The 24,983-nt window shown below is 42.2% G+C and overlaps 1 protein-coding gene across 4 annotated transcripts in view; it reads left to right on the forward strand.

Annotated features, from left to right (window-relative positions):
- MALT1 (MALT1 paracaspase) overlaps positions 1–22,825 on the forward strand; it is a 99,450-nt gene extending 76,625 nt beyond the window's left edge. For all 4 annotated transcript variants that reach the window (XM_075587228.1, XM_075587235.1, XM_075587255.1 and 1 more), the window contains 5 exons: positions 825–952; positions 16,766–16,915; positions 18,643–18,800; positions 20,413–20,538; positions 21,832–22,825. In XM_075587228.1, coding sequence (XP_075443343.1) covers positions 825–952; positions 16,766–16,915; positions 18,643–18,800; positions 20,413–20,538; positions 21,832–22,269 — 1,000 coding nt within the window. In that variant the 3' untranslated portion in view covers positions 22,270–22,825. The remainder of the gene's footprint in view (positions 1–824; positions 953–16,765; positions 16,916–18,642; positions 18,801–20,412; positions 20,539–21,831) is intronic.
- Positions 22,826–24,983: the final 2,158 nt, after the last annotated feature.

Genomic DNA, 24,983 nt, shown 5'->3' on the forward strand with positions numbered 1-24,983 from the left:
TTTTTTATTTTCTCTCTTCCTTTCTATGTCTTTTTCCCTTCCATGTCTATATTTACCCCGTCTGATTTAACCCTTCACCTCTCACTTTTCTCAGCCTTTCTCAGCTTTACACCCGCTCTGTCCTCGAGGCCCCTCTTACTTACAGGGGGGCCCAGCACTAAGCACACCAGGCCCGGGACAGCAGTCCTGGATGTTCCCTCCCTGTTGGCAGCCCTGCTGACAGCCATTGTTGGTTATTTACTGTATATACTATACTAAATTCCTGTCTACTACATCTGCAGCCACATACAGTATTAGCAGCAGTGTGCCACAGAGAAACTAGCAAACCAGGAATTAGCTAATAGATCATCTCTGTTATTTTTTCCGCACCCATCACTAAAGTGATCACACGAACACTGCATCGTTTTTTAATATATCTTGGAATTATATATTTCATTTGACATATTTAAAGTTCCGTAATAAAACTTACGTTATAAGCAACTGACAACTGAAGCTGGTATTAGGGCGTTTTGGTGCCATTTAAAGGGATTTGTTTTTCTTTATAATGTTTATGAGACTTGGCATTGGGCTGAAAATCCACTACAATTTCTGATCAGGCTGCTTTGGGTATCTCTTCACCCTACAGTATATAGAATTAAGAGGTCTTCTGCATTTCTTCGTAATGTTCTTTGCAAACTAAGTGCCAAAGCTGCCACTTTAGAGTATATAGAATATACTATAATACACACAAAATAAAAATGCCTTTTTTTCCTTAAAAAGTTTAGACTCAAGTGTCTTTATCTGTCAGAATTATCATGTACTGGGGGGTTTTCTATTATTTTTAGATGCCAAGGGGCAGAAGCTTTTGAAATCCAGCACTCAGATTTAGCAAATGGAATATTCATGAAGTTCTTAAAGAAACGCTTGCTAGAAGATAAGAAAATCACTGTTCTTCTAGACCATGTTGCAGAAGGTAAGAAAATAACAGTCAAAACATAGCAGAATTCCCGCAGCAGATAGTTAAAATATAGTCAAGTGGATCCAAACCACCTAAAAATCCCTGGGTTGATCATTATAAAATATCGGGAGGTTATGGTACATATTCAAAAGACACATTAAAGAAACTGGAAATACTTTGGTAATAGCACTCACAGATCCTGTATGATGTAGTTACTACGCATGTACATGTCTTTATAAGTCAGCTTAAGAATAACTATTTGAATCTTCACTTAGCGAGTTAGATCAGTACTGAGTCAGTTGTTATACTTGCGCGTTTCTAAGGGAGAGAGGGGTAATCTGATTATTGATCTTTACCATCAAGTTATCTTGGCCAGTAGCCTGTTACATCATTAAAGTAATACCCAATGAACTAGTCTGAAGTGGATACTTTAAAACTAACAGTAAAGGAACTAACTACTAGAGATGGGCACATTATTCACTAAAGACTGAAAATCGCCACTCGATTTGCAAAAAACAATCAATATTTGCCTAACGTAAGCCCCCAACTTGAGAGATAAACTGATTAAAAGTAATTTCATTGCCTGAACTAAGGCACTTTATGATCACTTCCACATGATTGAATACAAAATATCAACTGTAAGTTGGAGGGAGCAATCTACTGCCTACATTGTTCATTTGGCCATAAACATGTAGGTATGAAAACCTGGGTTCTAACAAACATTCTTTTAGCGTATGTGGGGAATATACACAATGCTGTGACAATCGAAACAATGGTAACCGAAAAGGTCGGACCCGTTTTGGCATTTAACAGGTCAATTGGGCATTTGAGGGCTTGACCTAGAAAATAAACTTTATTGCAAAAGGAGTGTCGCTGGATTTGTTTTTGATAGACTGTTCCCCCACATGAATTAAATGGAAATAGTAATTATGTTTTCATGCAATACAGTACATGATTTGGACTATGATTTGCTGTATCTCACATACACATTAACACTCAACTTAGATCCTGCAGGATGTGTAGGTAACTCTGCCTCTGGCTTCCCTGTGTGTGTAGGACAGGCCCATCAAACTTAGAATAGCTTGGGGGCCAATTCTTAAGTCAGACCGCAAGACTCGGGCCGTACCAGGATTTTGTTTTTTTATAAACAGTCACTATAATCTACGTGTGCACTTTTTTCATGCATTTTCTTTATTAAAAATATGTAAACTCTCTCTCTCTCCACACACACAATACCCCTCCCCCACAATACATAGACACACACACACATAACACCCCTACCCCATCTAAGCCCCCACCCCACAATAGTTCCATATGAATCCCCTCCCCCACCATAGCCTCCTCACCACAATAGCCCCACATCAACCCCTTCTCATAGCCCTCCTCCCCAACAATAGCCCCACACCAGTCCCCCTCCCCCACAATAGCCTATACCTTACCTTTGGGGAGCCTCTGTTGGCCGGGCCATTCTTCCAGTGGGGGAGGAGGCACGCACTAGCGAGGGGAGGAGGAGGCCCAGCAGCCGGATGCTACTTCCAGTGCTGGCTGTACCCCCTCAGTTGGCCGGCATGGAACTCCTGTCCCAGCTTTCCCCCGTCAACTCAGAGGGTGTGGGCTGCATTGCGACACCTTGTGAGCCGCATGCGAGTTTGACAGCCCTCGTGTAGAACAGTGAAGGATATAACCCTCTGTTGGTATTCCATGTTTGTTCATTTAGGGTCCCCCCTCAGGTCATATGGATTTGATGTTGAATTATCTATTATACCATCCAGAGCACCTAGGGTTTATACTACACAGGGTACATTCAGCGTAGCATAAGCCTCTCCTACCAACCTCCATCTTCCCTATCTGTATATATCTCTCTGCTGTGACAGGTTTTACAGGGGCGCATCTTAAGTGGTGTGGCATGAGCACAGGGATTAAGTTTTCTGCTTTCTACCTTTCTTTATTTCTGACCTGCCAGGTTACATATGCACATATCCTTTGTGGTGCGGCATGAGATTAGTGACTGAACTTCTCTGTGTCCCTCTCTTACTCCTCTGTAACTCATTCTGCTGGGGTTCACACAGGGTTGTTTTTCAGAGCTGGCTATTTCCTCTCTAGCTACCCTCTTATTATACTCTGTAGGTGTTTTATGAGGTAGGTTGAGTGTGGTTACAGGGGGCAGGAATGAATCTAGGGCTCTTCCTGAGGTAGGGCATTTTGGGTTGATGGTGAGGCAAACAGACAGGTGGGAGGTGGGAAAGAAGGGAGAGGGGGTGGCACCTGTTGAAGAGTGACAGAGGTGATGGGCGGAAATGACAGGGGGCTGTGAGTGATAGGAGGCAGTGGGTGACAGAGGGTGCTTACAAGAAACACAGAGAAAGGTGTGAATAATTGAGGAAATAGCGCCTCCAGAGGTCAAAGTGAAGAATGCACCTGAAAGTGAAAAATGTGTTTTCTGTGAAATGTGCCTGGCCACACAAAACAATGTCCTTTCAGGAATGAGTGTCCCGGTGTGGACCCACAAAAGGAACCGCACCAGATATGTTTATGGTGTCAAGAGCTTGACCACACAAAACACTATCCCTTCAGATCGTATGATGAAGAGGATGATGATGAGGAGGAGGACTCCTATAGGGTCCCGCGAAAATGACAGTCTTTTTTTATCTCGTGGTCAGGAAGGCGTGGGTCAGAAAAGACCAGAGATGAGCTACAGCCCAAGGCGCCTGGCACAATCGTCACGGGAATGACAACTAGCCTTGGGATGACAAAGGCCACAGTTATTGCCATGAACGAAAAACTGAGTGAGTCAGACCAAATGAGTGCTGACTGAAAACAGTATTATGAGATGTACCAGAAAGACGTTCAAAACTTCATCACCGAGCTAGAAGTCACTCAGCAACGCACACAAGCAGATCATAGACTGGGGAGCCAGCTGCAAGAGAAGCGTGTGAGTCTACAAGAGGCCAAGGTGAAACAGGAGGATGCTGAGGAGAAGCAGCGAGTGCTACAGAAAGAATGTTTCCAGGCTTCTACAAGTGCTACAGAAGCATCTGAGTACACAGTATGTCCTCACAGATCAGCATGAGGAGCTGAAGGCCACGCTGAATGTCACCAGAGCATCGCTGGAGGCGGAGCTTAGATGCCAGGTGACTGTATGAGAGAGAGCGGGAGAAGGTCCAGAAACTGGAGCAAGATATGGCAAATCAGAGAGGCTGCTCCATCCCCAAGTGTCAGTACACCAAGGAGAAAGAGGTATGGAAAACAGAGGCAGCGGCGATCCTAGCGACTAAATCTGCAGGGCTCCGGGGTATGATGGAGGATGCGTGGAGGCAAGCTCAGAGTGAGCACCTTGAAGAGATGGTGGCCGTAAGAGGAGAATTACAAGATGTACTCAAAAGACAGAAGTTTCTTGCTGAGGCACTAAACTTGCTGCAGGCCAGAAATGGAAAAAAGGAAACAGATTTAAGTCTTGCTCTGTATCAGCTGAGAGATGTGGAATCACGACTCGATGCCAAAGAAGCTCAACTGGCAACTGCACTGAGTGGAAAAAGAAGTGCAGATGGACAGCTTCAAGACCTGAGGAAGGACCTGGTGTCTGAGCGTGCTGGCCGCAAAAAGGCAAAGAAACAAAGGCGTGACCTGGGAGAGGAGCTCGAGGCTCTGAAGACTGAGCTGGATGCTATGTTGGACTCTACTGCTGCCCAGCATGAAGTTTCTCAGATGAAGTTGGAGAAAAAGGTTACAAACCTAAAACAGACACTTGGGTCACAGAAGCAGTCCATGGAAAAGCTGGCGGGAGAGTTAAAACAGAATGAGACTCTGTGGAACAGTAATGCACAGGTGTCTCCACTAGAGGAAAAGGTACTGGCCTGGCCCAAGCATCTGTATCCCACAGAAACGAATGCCCGTGAAGACAAGAGTACAGTGAGAGCTGGGGACACCGCTCAACTGCGAAACGAGATGGCAAAGTTTGAACCGCCTGGGCATGGTGTGCGTTCCTGTAAGCGTAACTGCAAAGCCGTTGCAGTACTCCAGTCTGCTTTCCACTAGGTACAGAATGGGAGTACCAAGTTGCGATGGAGTAGCACAGTAAGAATCCAGTTGTACTATAGTGTCCAAAGTGGATTTCTTGCCATGAGGTTAGCAAAATACCATTCTTCAGGCCCAGAAGGTGTAGTAATTGCCCCAAAGGGAAAATACCTCAATTGGAAGATGAGGAAGAGACGGAAAGATGGATGTCGGACGTCTTTGAGAAAGAGGCTGGTGCACGGGAATGGTGCACGGGCCGCTTCACAGGACAATGTTACGCTGGGGAGGGAGATATGTGATACAATCACTGTCTCTAGGAGGTTAAAGTCCTCTGTAGAAGCTTTCTACAGATGCAAATAATTGAGCAGGCTGGACTCCTGATTGCACAGGGAGTTAAAAGTCAGGATATGGCTTGCTCAGAGAGAGACTGCTTTTCCCCAGAGAAGGGATGAGAGAGCTCCACAGCTAAGAAGAGGCTGGTACAGTCACCCAGACCCGCTGGATGGGGGTCACGGAGTGTGCTGGGACTGACTGGGTCTTAATCCCAGAAAGAAGAATGAATGACGCAAGACTGCGCTGAAGCAAGGATGTCCTGTCTATAATATTGGAACTACAGAGAAGAGGGATTCTCTGAACTCTCGCAGGTCCAGAGGGAATTACCTGGAGCCCCAAGAGAAAGAGATAAGAGATAAACATTATAGTGCTATGCCTAGACACTGTGTGCAGCCAATGTGGACCCGACTTACTACAATCTAGGTTCCTACGACTTGGTGCCCCAGACATTGCCAAACCAATTGCGTCCATAGTCAACTCTATCCTGTCTGCAGGCCATATCCCTAAGACCTGGAAAACTGCCAGAGTTGTCCCAATCTTCAAAAGTGGGGACAAAAACACTGTCTCAAACTACAGGCCAATCTCACTTCTACCAATTCTATCCAAAGTCATGGAAAAATGTGTCCACTCCCAATTAAGCGATTTCTATACCAAGACAAATTTCCCTAGCCAATTCCAATCTGGCTTTCGTCCCAAACACTCCACCGTAACTACCCTGCTAAATGTTTGCAATGGAATCCAGTCTGGAATGGAACGGGGACAACTCACTGGTGCAGTATTCCTAGATTTTGCAAAGGCTTTTGACACAGTTGATCATGCTATCCTGCTTAACAAACTCCAGAGCTCTGGAATAGGGAAGCATGCTTTAAACTGGTTTCAGTCCTACCTATCAGGAAGATCCCAACATGTGTCCATCTCAGGCTCTAACTCCAACCCCCTGGATATCACCTGTGGTGTCCCGCAAGGCTCTGTTCTGGGGCCCCTACTCTTCTCAGTGTTCATTAATGATCTTCCCACAGCTTGTAAGGAAGCCTCAATACACATGTATGCAGATGACACAATCCTATATGCACACAGCCATAGCCTCTCTGACCTTCAACACATACTTCAGTCTGACTTTTTGAGACTCGAAAACTGGATTTCCCAAAACAAACTGTTTTTAAACACTGACAAGACTGTAACAATGGTATTTGGGACCAAGACTAAATTTGTAAAGCTTCCAGTGACTGAGCTCCTGATTAGAACCAACGCTAACACCACCCTAACACCTGTCACTAGTTTTAAATACCTGGGCTTAAGGTTTGACTCCCACTTAACATTCGGGATGCACATTGATACCCTGACAACCAAGACCTATGCCAAACTAGGGGTACTTTACAGGAACAAATCCTCCCTAAGTCTCCTGGTCAGAAAGCGTATCGCACAGCAGATGCTAATGCCAATTATTGACTATGGAGACATAGTATATGGCTCGGCACCTCAAACCCACCTTAGCAAACTTGACACCCTCTACAATTCAATTTGTCCAATGCAACTACAACACACATCACTGCGAAATGCTCAAAGAACTAGATTGGTCAACACTAGAGTCTAGGTGCAAAGTTCACCTTTCCTGTCTTGCCTTTAAATTCTTTCTGGGTAAGCTACCCAGCTACCTGAACAAGCTCCTCACCCCTACCACTTGCAGCACTTATCACCTGAGATCAGACTCCAAAAGACTGTTCATGGTCCCAAGGCTCAACAAAGTATCCGGACGTTCCTCCTTCTCCTACCGTGCACCCCAAAACTGGAACAACCTACCAGAGACTCTCACATCCACCACCAGTTTAATTCTTTCAAATCTAAGGCTGTCTCACATTTTAACCTGGTCTGTAACTGTTTCATACACTCATAATATATATTTTCTTTAACTGTGCATGCAATGTCTTGTATATAATGTATACCCTGTTCATTTATGTAACTGTACTTGTAACCATGTATTATTTGTTTTACTCTTTGCCCAGGACATACTTGAAAACGAGAGGTAACTCTCAATGTATTACTTCCTGGTAAAATAGTTTATAAATAAATAAATAATAAATATAGCACTTATATATAATAGTATATGTTTTGGTGTGGTAACCAGCTTAGCTGGCCACTCAGTAGGAAAGGGCTGCACCTACTGTGTAGTTAGACTCCTATGAAGGAGTAGGTGTTGTTTTTGTGATTTATTTTGCCTTAAAGGGGTGGTGGGCCTGTTATTGTATAATTTAGCCTCTGTAAATTAACCCTGTGTAGAGAAATACAACGTTTCCTGCCTTAATCTGGGACTAAAAGATACTGCAACGTGATGTGTGCATCACACAGGATACAAACAGAATGCACAGTAGGAAGGAGAAATAGAACATCCAAATGACTAAGGTTAACATTGCTCAAGGTTAAATAGAAACATGATGGAAAAAACCTGTCCCATTCATTGTAACATAGCAGCGAACAGGTATGTGCAGAGCCAGTGAGACTGTGATGAAGGTGTAGTAAAGGCAGAGGTTCTTTCCAAAACGTGTTGCTGAGATAGAATACAATAGAGTACAATAGCTGCACATGTAGTAGTCCGATTGCGAAGGTCTCCACAGATGAGACGCCTGCTGATGCGTGTTTTGCCAGAGGGCTTAATTAATTAATTCATTAACATAACATTGATTCCCAAAATACTCCATTACAATCTAGTATATTATATGTGGTCAGTTATTGGCATACTCCCATCTCCCAATACCCCAAGCGCTATGTATATTTAGGGCGCTATGTAAATAAAGACATACTACTACTACTACTACTACTACTACTACCTTGTTATCCATCATAAAGTATGAAGTTATGGTTTGAGTGACACAATGTAAAGGTGAGAGTAATGATGCAGAAATGTGTTATTTAGCCAGAATGTTCCATCCTTTTCTCTCCCTATAGTAAACCAATCCAGTGACATGTTTAAGGGGTAAATATTGTGAATTTAGCTATAATTAAAGTTAAGGTTCTGCCTTTTGAAGAATTGTATTGTATATCTTTATTTATATAGCGCCAAAAGTGTACTCAGCGCTTCACAAAGAATACAGTACAGGGAATTATAATTATACAATAAGTAGCAGAATCAGACAATAGGAAAGGAAATCCCTGCCCTGAAGAGCTTACAATCTAAGAGGTTTAATGGGAAACTTACAGAGACAGCAGGTGAGGGAGTAAGTGCTGTAGATGGCAGTGCTTGGTTTCAATGTGTGGTAGGAGTGACTGAGTATGGGACAATAGCCATGAGTGCAGACTATTGGGATACTTGATTTGTGGGGTGAGATTTAAGGCAGAACCACAGTAAACCAATTTGTGACGTCTCGTGGATTGAATTCATTGTGAAGCTCACACAATTTGAACAGTTTTCAATTAAGTTTTCAAAGTTAGTTTGAAAAGATGGTAACCTGAAGTTTTAGATCACTTTCTTTAGCTGCTCCTTCCTGTGTAATACACATATGTGTCTAACACTATGTAAAGTACTGTATATTATACTGGGACTTGGGCACTTCAGATTTAACATGTGCTGTGCTTCAATCTCTTGGAGCATGTGGCAGGTGCCCTCCTAATTGTGGGTCATTTTAAAAGAAACAAAAAAAGTGCAAAGATGAGTTTATAAAATGGAACCAGCTTGATTGTTTGTTTGTATAACACAATACAAATTTGCCTTTAGCTTATTCATTCATGATTACAGTGTATAACACACTCCTAGCATAGGTTTCATAGTTACATACAGTAGTAGATGAGGTTGAAAAAAGACATATGTCCATCAAGTTCAACCTATGCTACATTTAGACAACATATATTTTATCCTATATCTATACTTACTTATTGATCCAGAGGAATGTACACATAAGAAAAGGAACCCAGTCTTCAAGCACTCTGTCACCAATACATGTATAATTGTAAGGTTAAAAAACTTTATTGATTGACAATGAATAAAAAAAAGGGAGTTAAAATTCAATTAAATAGTAAGTCAACAGCACGTGACTGTATCATAAGTGACCCAACTATGGCTAGGTGGGATGATGTACATATGGAGATCCCTAATAGATATTCGGGATCTAGTGCTATGTTAATAGCTACCTAAAGATATAGGTGGAGGGGCCGTAGTGCACCCACTAGGAGAAGTGTGTCTCAATGTTGATGTATCAGGGCGTATGTTGTAACGCACTGTAAGATAAACTTCATATAGTGTGTACATTAGCACACTCTAGCATGATATGCGGTAGTCAGACCTGTAGAGTGACTCCCTCTAATTATGTTGGTGTTTGGGCTAATCAAAAACAAACAAACAAAAAAAAAACCTCCAGGTATAGATACTGAGAGGTTAGGTGTGAGATTGTTAGGCATAAGTCAGGCACTAAACGTATTGGAGTAATTCTAAAGGCGGCATATACGTGCAACGCTTGTGCTGGTATAGACACATATACACTCCTGTCGGAGACTGTATCCTCGTGATCTATCTATGGCAACTGTTGCAAACGGTTCTTTAACCACAGGTTAGTGCGGTGTGTGGTTAATGCAGTCCCCCAGCACACGCAGATAATAAACCCTAGTTTAAAGGGGTGAGAGGGTGCACAAGTGGGTGTAGCATTGCATAACCACCACAGCATTGCAAGGGTTAAACACTCCTGCAGTACCCGTAGTCTAAGTGTTGACTCTCAAACAAAATTCATCCAGACAGTGAAGGAAGCTGGAATAAATCACTCACGACTTAAATCACTAAGATACTGCTAGGGAGACAGCCGAAAGAGCTGTGTGTGTGCACTGAACTTGCCACTGCTCACAGCTGATCAGCATATGTTGTCAGCGGGGGGAAAAGTATATTGAGGCTAGGTCACGTAGACCCGTAGTTCACCCCACCCCCACTCAGTAGACAACGTGTATACACCATACTATAGGCAGACAGTGAACAGGTCTGACTTTTACCGCATTGTCCCCTACATCAGCGCTAATCATAGGTATATCAGCGCTGATATGCTCAAGGGCATGCCTAACTGGTAAGTGGGCTGGTAAATGGCCCCTCGGGGCATGAGGATCCCGCAGTGAGATAATAACTGCACGATCCAAAAATCAATAAACACCGGGGGTAGCTGTTGTTACAATAGCGTGGAGCAATATCCATACAAGGCTATATTCAAAATGAAAGCTTCCCGCGTGTGCAGGAGATAGGTGGCCGACGCGCGCGTTTCACGTGTCAACGCTTCTTCAGGGCACGTAAGGGGAGGTCCCTGTGTGTGGAGGTAGGTTTATATAGTCACTGTGAAATTATCTGTGTTAGCACTTAACCCCTTCGGTGCTAGTCCAGGACTGATAGAATATCCCACTGCCGAGAGTGCACTGTGTGTGGTCTGTGACTAATAGCAACTGTATTGCCAGACTCATATGCCCACAATGTGTTGCAAAATGTATATGCCTAATTGCAAAGCATTCGTGGGCTGGGTAACTGTGGCTAGAGTAATTTGTATATATGTGGCACATTACTGTTGTAAATGCTCACATTGGGTAGGGGTTACTGTAAATAGAATTTAATATTCATTGATATTGGTGGTGGATAGTCACCAATAATGATAATGGTACATCTATAATTATAGACTGTACCTAAGAAATACACTGTCTTCCATTGATTTGATGTAGTAAATAAATGAATAAACTGCGCACTGATGATCTCTGTCTTATCTATGCTTGTGTTAAATCGTATTGAGGGCTCACTGGGAGGTTGCATGAATCCCTATGTAGATAGGATTCCACATACTTGTGCAAGTGATATAGGAGTGAATGCATGAAACAACTGAGAAATGTGTAAATAAAGGGGTATTGGTCTATAGTGGGTTAAAGGTTACTCTATATCCAAGAACAAGGAGTTATATAAAAGGGCTAAAAACAAAGCCTTCATTCAGTCCTGATGGGCTTAGTGTTCCCAATGTGTAAATCCACCTGGACTCAATCTTAAGTAGTTCATTGTCCCAGTCCCCACGTCTGATCCCTGGAGAGAATTGATCTATCCCCATAAACGATATGGCTTTCAAATCTCCCTGTTGACACTTGTTCGCATGATTAGCCACAGGGGTGTCCAATTTATTCCGGATAGATCCCACGTGTTCCAGGATACGTGTTTTTAAAGGACGGCGTGTTTTTCCCACGTACTTTTTCCCACACTTACACGTTCCCATGTAAATCACTCCTGTTGTATTGCAATTTATGAATTTGCGTATGTTGAAATGTTTCGTGTTGTCATGGTTACTGAAGGTTTTTGATACTATCATGTGTTGGCAAGCTTTACATCTTTGACAATGGAAGCTGCCATTGACACGGGGTGGTAGCCAGGTGGCCCTGGGTGTTGACACATTGTAGTGGCTGTGGACCAGATGATCTCTAAGGTTTTTTGCCCGTCTGCTGACCATGGCTGGATAGGGTGGTATGGAATCAAACAGATCTTCGTCTGCCCTTAGGATGTTCCAGTGTTTTAATAGGACTTCCCTGGCCACCTTCCATTGTTTATTGAAGGTGCCTATGAATCTCACTGTTCTTTGTTCTGGCTTTATTATTTTATCCTTGACCAGTTCAGATCTGGCTTTATGTTTGGCCCACTTGTAAGCCCTCTTGATAGTTTTTTGACTATATCCCCTTGCAGTGAACCGATCCTTCATGTCCCTTGCTTTGTCTTCAAAGTCTTCATCATTACTACAATTTCTTCTAAGGTGAAGGAATTGTCCCACCGGTATTCCTCTGATAAGGGACTTGGGGTGGTGACTACTGGCTAAAAGGATGCTGTTGGTGGCTGTCTTTTTCCGATATATTGTTGTTTCAAGGATGCCGTAGTCACCCTTAGTAATCAATAAATCGAGAAAGCAGATTTGTTTGGGGCTGTATTCAAGGGTCAGGCGAAGATTGAGGGCGTTTTTGTTGAGAATCTCAATAAATTGTTTAAGCATGGCTTCAGACCCACGCCACACTATTAGCACGTCGTCAATGAAGCGCAACCACATTTCCACAAATATGGTATAGTGTTCGAGTTCCTCAGAGAACACTACTGTTGATTCCCACTATCCCAGATACAGGTTTGCGTATGTAGGGGCACATTTTGTGCCCATGACTGTGCCCTGTATCTGGTGATAGATGGTTTTGTTGAACCAAAAATAATTCCTTTGCAGAACAAATTGCAGTAATCCCACTGTGAAACTATTGTGTTTTAGATGGTGCTGACTGCGTGTGCTAAGAAAGTGGTTGACTGCCCGTATTCCCTGGTCATGCCTGATGCTTGAGTATAGTCCCTCCACGTCCAGGGTAGCCAGAATACAGTCATCTGCCACCGAAATCCCGTCCAGTTTTATGAGGACATCTTTAGTGTCTTTGATGAATGAGGGTAAGGTGGTAACAAATGGTCTCAGGGTCTTGTCCACATAGGCACTTGCTTTTTCTGTCAGGTTACCAATCCCAGAGACTATGGGTCTACCTGGGGGTGGTTGTTTGTTCTTGTGGACCCTAGGAAGGCTATAGAAGGTGGCGATTTTGGGAGTGCGGACCAGGATATAGTTATATTCGTTTTCTGAGATGAGCTTTAAGGTCAAACCTTCATTGAGGATGCTGATCAATTCCTTCGTAAACCTCAGGGTAGGGTCAGTTTCCAGGATCTCATAGCAGGCCCGGTCAGACAGGATTCTCATGTTTTCCTTCTCATAGTCGTCTGATCTTAAAATTACTAGATTGCCACCCTTGTCAGATGGTTTGATGACAATATCTTTTGCGTTGGCTAATTCTTCAAGGGCTAATTTTTCACCTACACTGAGGTTATCGAGTTGTTTTGCCCTCGGAAGAGATTCAAGATCCCTTGTGACTAGATTAACAAAGGTATCGATGTGGGCATATTGTTCCCCATATGGCATAAATTTGGACTTGGGTCTGAGATCAGTAAAGGGCCCTTCACCTGGTGTCCTTTCACATTCAGCCTGTAGGGCTATAAGATCCTCAATAGCTTCAATCTCCCTTGCATCAGGTATTGGAACACCCTCACGGATCGCCATTCTTCTATCTCTTGATCTGTACATTTTGTGTAGTTAGAGTTTTCGTGCAAATAAATTCACGTCTTTAACCCATTCAAATATGTTCAGATTATTGGACGGGGAAAAGGATAGACTACGTTTCAAAACTAGTATATGGTTCTCATTGAGGGTTTTGTCTGTGAGATTTATAATTTGGAGTTCATCACCTTCTAATACCCTTGGTAGCCTCTCGATTTCTTGTTTTTGTTTTTGGAGGTATTCGAGTTCCCGCTTCTGAGAGCCCATACCTTTCCCTCTTCTAGTTTTTCTTTTTCTTTCTCTTTCTCTATCTCCTTTATCCGACCTTCTTTCGGTTGTCTCTGTTCTAAAAAAGAGACCTGAGGGAGGTAATGAGCAATTGATGTTCTGCGTCCAGATGTATTGCTTTCTGAGGTGGTTGGTCTTTCCTCCTCACTTTCAGATACCTCCCACTCTGTAGAGGACTCCCGGGTATTAGATTTAGGTTTAGTTTGTTTGCGGCCTTTGGAAGAGAATTTATATCTGTAAATCTTGCCTGTCTGGTAGTCTTCAGTGTCTCGCACGAATTTTTTATGTTTGCGCTCCTTGAGGTCCCTTGTGAATTTGTCTATGTTGCTTTTTAGACGTCCTTCTAACTCAACAAACTTGTCGTTAGTCTTCCATACCTCTACTTTTGCCAATAAGGTGTCAAGATCAGTATTCACCTGTGCTAGTTTTTCTTTTTGGTAAGTAACTAAAAGTTCCATTAGCATAATAGAGCACTGGTTGAGTACTAATTCCCAAGATCTGCTGAAGTCTTCGTCTAATATATCATATGCTGGTGCAATGTTCACCCTGAGACCCCTGGGGATAAATTCGGCCTTAAGGTACTTCTCGAAACTAAATATCTCCCACCAGGTTTTTCTCTGTGCTTTGTATGTTTTGTCCAATTCCCTAAAGAAGTCGCTAATGTTGGGTGTGGATGTAGATTCTGTGGCTACATAGTCAGATGAGAACATTTGTTCAGCCTCCACCTGCCATTCATTGAAATCAGATTTATTGGATAAGAAGCCAGACATAGTGTGCAGATCAATGGATGGTATTATCGCGTGCTGGGTGTAATATTGGGTCAAGACAACCCAAGTTATTAATGCTACACGTAAAGAAAAAACCCGCACAGCTTAATTTAATGAACCATGGTGAGGTGCTAACTGGGTGGGGACGTAAGTGTACACAGAAGAAAAGGAACCCAGTCTTCAAGCACTCTGTCACCAATACATGTATAATTGTAAGGTTAAAAAACTTTATTGATTGACAATGAATAAAAAAAAGGGAGTTCAAATTCAATTAAATAGTAAGTCAACAGCACGTGACTGTATCATAAGTGACCTATGGCTAGGTGGGTAGATGTACATATGGAGATCCCTAATAGATATTCAGGATCTAGTGCTATGTTAATAGCTACCTAAAGATATAGGTGGAGGGGCCGTTGTGCACCCACTAGGAGAAGTGTGTCTCAATGTTGATGTATCAGGGCGTATGTTGTAACGCACTGTGAGGTAAACTTCATATAGTGTGTACATTAACACACTCTAGCATGATATGCGGTAGTCAGACCTGTAGAGTGACTCTCTGTAATTATGTTGGTGTTTGGGCTAATCAAAAAAAAACAAAAAAAAAAACCTCAAGGTATAGATACTGAGAGGTTAGGTGTGAGATTGTTAGGCATAAGTCAGGCACTAAACGTATTGGAGTAATTCTAAAGGCGGCATATACGTGCAACGCTTGGGCTGGTATAGACACATATACACTCCTGTCGGAGACTGTATCCTCGTGATCTATCTATGGCAACTGTTGCAAACCGTTCTTTAACCATGCTAACTCCCTTTTTTTTATTCATTGTCAATCAATAAAGTTTTTTAACCTTACAATTATACATGTATTGGTGACAGAGTGCTTGAAGACTGGGTTCCTTTTCTTCTGTGTACACTTACGTCCCCACCCAGTTAGCACCTCACCATGGTTCATTAAATTAAGCTGTGCGGGTTTTTCTTTACGTGATCCAGAGGAATGCAAACAAAAAACCCCATTAAGGGGAAAAATAAATTCCTTCCTGACTCCAAGAATTGGCAATCGGATTAATCCCTGGATCAACATCCTTTCCATGTATACTTATTTGGTATATCCCTGTATACCTTTCCTTTCTAAAAAGATGTCCAACCTTTTATTGAACAAATTTATTGTATCTGCCATCACAGTCTCCATGGGTAATGAATTCCACATTTTAACTGCCCTTACTATAAAGAACCCTTTCCTTTGTTGCTGGTGAAATCTCCTTTCCTCCAACCTACTGTTATTGGAGTGATCCCTACCCTGGACAAGACTAATAAATTGACAGAGTCATAACAGCTAAATTAAGTTCTAAACCCAACCTTAGATATTTTCTACAGGGGGTGATTCACTGCTACAGCCACATAACCTTTACCGTGCCTTTTTGACGTACCGGATACAGCACAAGTCAAGGTACACCAGAGGTCCTATTGACTTACCAGATACATCATGGCAAGAATACTCTTTTTTGGGGGGGATTATTGGACAGACTGCTCCAATGGAATGGTCTGCCCCCTCAAAACGGAAGAGGAACCCGTCCATTTCCATTTACATAAGCCATGGGGCAGGGCAACCACAGGACTGCAAATGCGAGAAGGCCACCAGACCTGTGGCATTAAAAGGGTTGATTAGATAGTAACTGTCTTTAGGTATTCATGTTGTTAGACAGTAGTTTAGATTTTTTTAGACATCTGATATTTATATTTGTGCAGTCATTATACATTTTTGCAATTGTGTTATGAGGGATAAGTTGGGTTCTTAAGTCTGAGCTGATATTTTTCTTTGCTAACTGGCAGTCACAGTTAACCCATATTTCCCTGTAACTTGACTGTGACACATAAAAAGGACACAAATAAGAGAGAAAATATTTATGTTTAGATAAATAACTTACAAAATTGAGAAAATGCCAGTGACTGAATAGGTGGTGTTGATTGTTTGAGTCTGGCACTAGAGATGTGTGAATTTCTTCCAAAGTGATTCACAAAATGTTTCACAATTATTTCTTAAATCTCAATCCAAAATGCTCCATATCTTGCCAGTTGTTGCCAAAATTTAACTACTTTTCACGAAGTAGCAAAAATGGCAGTATATACAATATACAGGGTCATATGATTGAAAACAAAATGTGAAAGCTTCATATTCTCAAGAATTTAGTTTTTTATGGGAAAAAAAGGGCAATAGTTGCCTAGTTCATGACAATATCGACCATCCCTACGCGGAATTAATGGTGCCTGACCACTTTTGTCCACAAACAAATCAAGGACACAATATTGCATGATATCCTGTGTACAACAAGCCGTGTTTAATATTCTCTCTTTGGAATTGTCTTCAGACATGGGCAGATGTCAGCTCACAAAGGGGATGCAAGCTCTGGAAATTCGCAGCAGCTTATCAGAAAAAAGGGCCTTGACTGATCCCATACAGCAAACAGCATGTTCTCCTGATTCTTTGGCACGAAACATGCAGTGGGCTAAGGCACATGGTAAGTCATATTTTCTATCATAGCTTCCTGCTTGGTGGCCCATATTTACTGTATAGTTCCAAAGTGTGGGGAATCAGTTTCAGGCTAGGAGAATCCTTCTTGTGCAGTCAACACAACATAGGCAAACTAATTCCTCAAAGTACAGGTCTCTTCTAGGACAGAGGTACAAAGTAGAGCTCTACTCACAAGTTCAGAATGAAATTCTTCATTTATTGTAACAGCCAAGAAGCTGGAAGACACCTTACTGCCATATATACATGAATGTGCCGCTGCTGCCAGAATAACTCTACTCTTTCCTAAATCTATCTCAGAGTCTCCCCTGCTGAAATCCCTCTCCTGGCTTCCTCTCAAATTCCGTATCACACACTCAATTCTCCTCACTTTACATCTTACATCTCAGCCCTAATTTCTCGCTCCTTACATCTCAGCCCTAATTTCTCGCTATGCAGAACCAATACCAACTCGACTCTTGTGTTCCGCTCAAGGATGTCTTCTTTCTACCCCCTTTGCATCTAAAGCCCTCTCCCGCCTTAAACCTTTCTCACTGACTGCCCCACATCTCTGGAATGCCCTTCCCCTCAATATCCGACTAGTACCCTCTCTATCCACGTTTAAGACCTACCTTTAAAACACACATGCTTAACAAAGCATACGAGTAGCTCCGTGGCTGATACTATACACCTCATACATAAATCTTGGCCCCTTGCAGACGCACTTACCAGAACGCCCTCCTACTGTCTCTGTACGTTCTCCCTACCTAACAATTAGATTGTAAGCTCTTCGGAGCAGGGACTCTTTTTTACTAAATGTTACTTTTATATCTGAAGCACTTCTTCTCATGATGTGTTATTTGTATTATTTGTTATTTATATGATTGTCACGTGTATTACTGCTGTGAAGCGCTATGTACATTAATGGCCCCATATAAATAAAGACATACATACAGTACATTCTGACATAGCACAACTTTGCAAATATGGGCCAGTATCCTTTATTTGAGACCAGAATATTACATTTCCTGAAAATGATTTGGTTGGAACCGGTGAGTGCTATAAAATGAGTAATGAGGTTCAGCTCTGCAACAAAAGGATAGGATAAAAAGTTTGTAGCAAATATATTAAAACAGGAGACTTTTTTTTTGCTGCTAGTTCGATAGAGTATACTAACGAAACCTTACCTGCTGGATATAAAATGAAAGTGCATGTTCACTGGGTATGTTAATAAAATAAATAAATCACAAGAGAAAATTGCAGAAAGCAAAATTGACCTACAGAAGTAGCCAACATTATTGCAACCTATGGCGCACTTCAGCGAATTAAATTTGTATGTGAGAACGGAGCAGGGCTATCGCACCATTTAACTCACGGAAGTGCACCAGGGGCTACAATAACATTGGCAAGTTGGCTACACCTGTACTAAAGCCATCTATTTGTCGTCTCAGAATATCTGTGTTATTAGTCAGCTATCGGTCTAAGTTTTTAGGCTGCAGCATTGCTACTCGGTTGGCGGCTCATGCTACCTGCACATACAGTACTGTAATTAACTAGCACCAAAATAGGGACAAACAACTTCATTTCTAATTCGATTCTTTACCCATGGCCTGTACTTCACTATTTCTTCACTTTCATTATTATACTTCACTCAATCATACTATTTACGTTAAACACTTTATTTATTTTGTTCGCTATGAATGTTTCACCTGTACCTTGGTATTATTATATTTGCAGAGCTCCCAGGAAGTATGTGCATCGAGTTTGACTGCGGTGTGAAAATTCAGCTCGGGTTTGCAGCGGAATTTTCGAACGTCATGATCATCTACACACAGATCATAGAGAAACCACCCGAGATCATTTACTGTAACGCTAATGTTACTGACTTTCCGGTAGTAAGTACTTCAGAATTGATGTCATGGTTACTTTCACCACCATTAATTCCATGTTCATATAGTGAGGATGCACTTGTTTTATAAGTAATATACTGGGAGCACTGCATGTTTGTCCATTTTATTGTTGGTTGTGTTACAGGTGTCATCCCTTTTACATCATTTTATAATACCCACCTTTTGTATGGGACAAACTAGTTGAATGTTGTCTATAATGGGGAATAGTCAAAAGACTGCAGAGCTAAGGCCTGTCTTGAAAGCATTTCTGGAGGTGATCATCTTAATGGTGTTTTGGAATCATTTTCTTAGTTGTAATGTTGTAAAAGGGTAAAACAATGTAACTTGTAACATCTGTAGCAGTCCTGTCATACTGTTTTTTTGTTTGTAAACCATCCTCTGAAAATCATTTGAAAACAATAATTCCATAAATTTTCAAATATTTGTAGCCCTCTTTCTTACGCTCTAGAGTGACTACGGGTACTGCATACACACACCTGTGGCTCCAGGAGATCTGAGCCTCCGCTAACTGGGAGCCTGGGGTATTAAGTATCTTACTGGCAGCGCCTCCACTTACCCAGGATCCCCATCGCGTAAGATTCCCCTGGGTAAGAACAATAGCAACACACATATGATTGAAACTGTTTTACTGTAACGTAAGAATAATCCTTATTACTTAACCATGGCAATAACACATATATCACATTCATTAACTTATACTTATAATGCCAGTGGCTCGGCCACTCTCTCTTAAGGAGTAATGTCTCTGTCCCGTCACCGCGTGCCCCCACACCGTGTCCATGTACTGTATTATGTATATAGGCTCAGTCCTTTGTCCACTCCACTAGTGTCCCCATAGAGTGTTCCCTAAGGCGGGATCAGCGCCTGTTGACCGGTGTTGCTGCACTTTGGTAAATACCTTCCGTTCACTGTGGTGACCGGTAATAACTTCAAAAAGGATCCGCCGATCCAGCGCCTGTGTTCCGGTGTCACGATGATCAGCGGCCTGGTCCCAGACGACTAGCAGCAACCTTGGATCCACACACTTTGTCCCTATCTGCTATACAGTAAAAGGGTGATGTCGCTACTGCTACAGGGCGTCCCTGCAGTAACACACTCTACTGTGGCTCAGGGAATCTCTTGGGGCTTACGGGGAAGATCTATCCTATGCAGGTGGGTCACGGACCCCCTGCACCCACACTCCCTCTTCCCTCGCTTCTCCGGTGCCCTCTGACTAGCGTGGTCTCTCCCCCATGCTTCCCTTTCCTGCCTCCCACGAATCCAGCCCTCCCATTGGCTCCCTGGCGTCAGGTGACTCCGCTGAGGCTCCTGGGAGTTGTAGTTACTGGCTGAGCCTATACCTTATAGGCCAGCCGTTCGCGCGCTTCCACTGCGCATGCGCGATCTCTCTCTGCTCTAACAGTGCCCCCACACTATTGCGCAACAACATGGCGGCGCCCTATGCTATCGGCCCGCCGCGGAACCACAACACTCCTTCTGGGGACGCACTGCAGTAAGGGAACACAAAATAACACATACCTACATATTCTATAATCAAAAAATACTTAACATGTTATGTTTGCACACTTCAATTCCAAATTTCTTTTCATCTTAACAGGACTTACATGTGGATCCAAAAGACACAAATAGAGGCACTCCTGAGGAAACTGGTAGCTTTTTAGTATCAAAAGACCTTCCAAAACACTGCTTGTACACTCATCTAAGTTCATTGCAAACACTAAAGGTTAGTATGCAAAGGTGCATGGTTTTCATGCTCCATATTAGTGAGCCTTTATACCACTGCAGATACTTGAGTTTTATGTTCTTAGAAAAGCCTAATGTCAAAAATGTTAATTGAAAGGGAAATATTCCCATTTTCCCACTATCCTGCCCTGTGCTTTGTGCAACCTCCTCCCACATTTTCCATCATTATCACAGTCCTACTAATACAGTACCTCTCCACTATCATTTTACTTCTAACTAATCTATACATATTTCTGCCAAACATACCATCCCTTTATAAACACCCAGATTTTGGGGCTGATTCTATATACGGAAGTGGACAATCACTGTGATTGGCTGTTGCTACAAAAGCCCCTTTGTCTGCATGACGTTCCATCTGACACTGCCAACACTTTCCCTTGTGCAAACTACAACATATACATTCTACTTCCATATACTTCCCTATGTCCATTTTTTTATGTCTCCATCATTAAGATTTCACTTTCATACATAACACTGTCTACCTGTCATTGGCGACCTCTACATACTAATGACCATTTATCTCTGTTCCACAATGTACCACATATCTACTTTGGTATATATGTAAAATGTCCAGGCGTTAAGCTCCTCTAATGGTACATACAGACATGAATGTTGCCCTTGACCTCCTGTTATAGTTTTTAATCTGTTATTGGCTGTGCAAGAGTTGCTTTTGAGCTTTACATACAGGTAACAACACTATATGGAGAAATAGTAAACAAATGAATAATGGTTCTGTCCACATTTCCAGTTGGACATGGGGTGGCCAACTCTAGTCCTCAAGAGCCACCAAAAGGTTAGGTTTTCAGGATATCCCTGCTTTAGCACAGATGGCTCAATCAGTGGCTCAGTGGAAGACCCCTGGGTTTGAAGGACGTATGGTTCACCGTACAACTTCTGCTTCTCTTAGACATTCTCTCCTTCCACTTCTCCAAATGTAACTTTTCTCCCCAACCGCCTGAGGTGGCCTTTCTTTGAAAATGCAGTGTTTTAATGCTGATTAACATGCATTATTATTGTCAAGTTTATCTGCGTTATCTGAGTGTCAGTTTACACAACTCTTAATTATACAGTAGCCGTAATGTCTCCCTAATCAAATAAATCAAGAGCAGACAGGATTGAATCTTTAGTACTTTGTTAGAAAGGGAGAGAAGATGAGTCAGCAGGTTCTTTTAAAACATGTACAGTAGTTGTGCTCCTTGTAATACTGTAAGTATATTGGTGCTTTTTTAGTTTACTACCGTATACTAACTTTTTTTCCAATCGTACATTTTAGGAAAATTTAACCTTTTCGGTATGCTTACGCTACACATATCAAGGAATTGAAGATGCCGTGGACGATAGAAAGGAAGTTGATGTGGGAAAGCCTCTTATTGCAAAGCTAGACATCCACTCAGGACTAAGAAGACACTTCTGCGTGCAGACCTGTCATGTGCCTCACAGCCCTTGTCATAGTCCTGAACTGGCCCCAGGAGCAGCTGGACCCTCTCATATTTTTACAAGCCCCCAGTATTCCCAGTCCCGCCTCAATGTGTATAATCCAAGTCCCAGAAGTGTCATGCGATCGGAAAATTGTCAGCAAGGTTCAGATTCAGCAAGTGTCGGGATGCAGCACTTCTCAGAATGCAAATCAACAAATAATATACCGGTAGAAACTACGGATGAACTGGATCATACACTGTATGAGAGCACTAGTGTTTCTAAAAACAACTAATTTTCTATGCAGACTTTTGCCAGCATGTGTAGCGGCGGTTCAGGTTTACTCAGTATTGTGCCATCGATAGTATTTTTGTAATATTATTAACACACTAGTCTATATATTCCAGGTGGATTTAAATATGCTAACCATGTCAACCCATTATATTATATAAGATGTTCAAACCCCAGTTTACGTGTTTAATGAGATGTTACGCTATGATCATTTTAACATGTACTTTTTTTTATTTAACAATTGGGGGAATTATTACAATACTATTTTTGCATCATTTGTTGGTTCAAAAATATTAACAACAAAACCAATGTAATATACATATGGCTTAGGGGAATCAGGAAATGCTAAATACATTGTTCTCTTTTATATTGTGAGCTTGTCTATTATGCATACTTTACTTGATATGACTTTCGCATACACAAAATATATTTTTTTGTTATAATGTTTGATGTAAAAATATCAGGCGTAAAGTTTTATTTGCCAGTTCAGAATTAAATAAAATGGTACTTCAATCCTGTTGTTCAGAAAAAATGGAAAAATAAAGATTTATTAAACTTGTGATTATTCTCATTTATTGTTACTGTTCAGAATTATCTTCTCTCAGTTTTTGAGGATACTTATATTTGCATACACATACATATATATATATGAAAAACACAAAGATATACTGCATCAACACAGTGTATTACTGTAGCCCAAAAACTGTCTAAGTTTATGATATGATAACATAAGACAGTGGTGCTAAAGGTTATTGGTAATTATGAAACAACGAGAAAAGCAACCTTATAAAGAAGCACACGGCATACCAAGGAAATGATTACAAAATAATTTATTATTGTAGATTTAAAAACGGGGAGAAAATTAAAAGAGGAGGGGGACTCACATCTACCAGATAAATCTACCTAGAGGCAAAGGCACATATTTGGAACAATAAACACACCAGAATAATTAAACAAACGAAAGCAACTCTGAGTCAGGCATGCATATATATCATAAGCACAAACTGCATATTTGTGCGCATTCCAACCGGAAATAACTGTTTGTTGGTAAGATAGTAAATGCAAAAAATGGTAACAAAGGTTGCACAGGTATTAAAGTGTCAAGGATGTAAATACATCACCATTTGAAGCATGGGTGTTAAAAGTCAGACAAAGAGTGACCAGAGCCTCTTAATCAGGATAAAGGTAGGGGTCCCACTCCACAGACTCCCACTCCAACGCGTTTCCACTTAAAACGGTCTTCGGGGAGTGGTGAGGGGAGAAGTGAGCTAGAATATATAGGCAAAATGTTATTAGCTGAATTCGCGCCAAAACACACTTAAAATGCTTACAGCTGTGACTAAGTAATGGGTGCGTGAAGCGTAATCCCAACATGGTGTTTGAAATACCAATATAGACCTCTGATAGGTCCAGGGCTGTCAGGTCGTACTAACTGTGTACTCCCATATGTAAATCTTGTATTGACGTATATGACGTCATGACGCAATACTCGTCATAACGTCTTGTAGTCATAGCTACCAGTAAACACTCCTCAAAGCGGCTACGCATGAGGAGGGGGTGGAAGAGAGCTGCAGGCAGCTAGCCCTCGCTGCAAAGTCCCGTGTATGGATCGGAGGGTAGAGCGTGTGACGTCATCACGCAATTACGTGGGCTAGTCATGGCAACCATACAAACATACCACAAACGGTTGCAGACAAGAGGAAGACTAATATTAGTATTCATCTGTGCAGTACTCCCATAGATCCCAGACTTATATGGGTGTTTAAAGCTCTTTTACTTCCTTATAATCTCCTTGGCGATCCCCTGTGGGTCTTCCTCTTGTCTGCAACCGTTCGTGGTATGTTTGTAGCACTCCACACGAGCACAAGGAGCAGAGCCACAGAGGGTTTGATTACTGTCTTCATTTGCTATTCCCATTAACCTTTCATTGACTGTTGTGGACGCCTGGTGCTTCTTTGCAAGCTGCTTTCTTGCAAGCTGTGTTCAGCCTTTACTGTACCATTGCACATATGTTTCTTGTGGTACTTGAACTACTGGCATTGACTTGAGTGGATTCTTGCTGCCCTGCTATTAGCTGTTTAGCTGTATTTAGCCTACACTGTATGTTTGCTATCTATTTTCAGGGGTGTCTGATTTGACCAGTTATAGGGGAAGGGAGGCTTAGGGAAGTACCTCTGGGACCTTTTGGACCAGGGGGAATGGGCCAGATGTCGAGGTAGTCCCTCGAAACGTCGCCCCCCTAGCATACTTGCCGTTCTCTGTTTTTTTGTGTATATTCCTTGTTTTTCATGTTTTTTCCCCTTTTCCTTCCCCCCCCCCCTCACTTTGTGACATGCCCATTTGTGATACTGGTTTCTGCAAACACATTTGATTTATTTCTGGTTTGTTTTATTATTAAATGTTTATTCTGCATTACAACTGTTTTCATCATTTAGCTACAGCAGCGGCAGCTCTTATTCGAGCAAAAGCCGCTGGCTGTATGTGGCTGGGAAGCGGGTAGCCGCGGCGCGTGGCGGCGCACTGTGACGTCACAGTCACACGCGCGCCCGGCTTCCCCGTCTTCCCCGGCTTCCGCAGGCTTCCCCGACACCCCTGGAGATCAAATGAAGGTAAGCGGGGGTGCGGGGAAGCAGAGGGGCATAGCAGGAGCCTTGTACGGGGTCGGGAAGGGATTTAAATTGCGCGCGAGTTGGAGGGGGGGTGCGTGGGGGAAACGCG

The sequence above is a fragment of the Ascaphus truei genome, chromosome 1, assembly GCF_040206685.1.
Source record: "Ascaphus truei isolate aAscTru1 chromosome 1, aAscTru1.hap1, whole genome shotgun sequence".
In the NCBI taxonomy this organism is placed as follows: domain Eukaryota; kingdom Metazoa; phylum Chordata; class Amphibia; order Anura; family Ascaphidae; genus Ascaphus; species Ascaphus truei.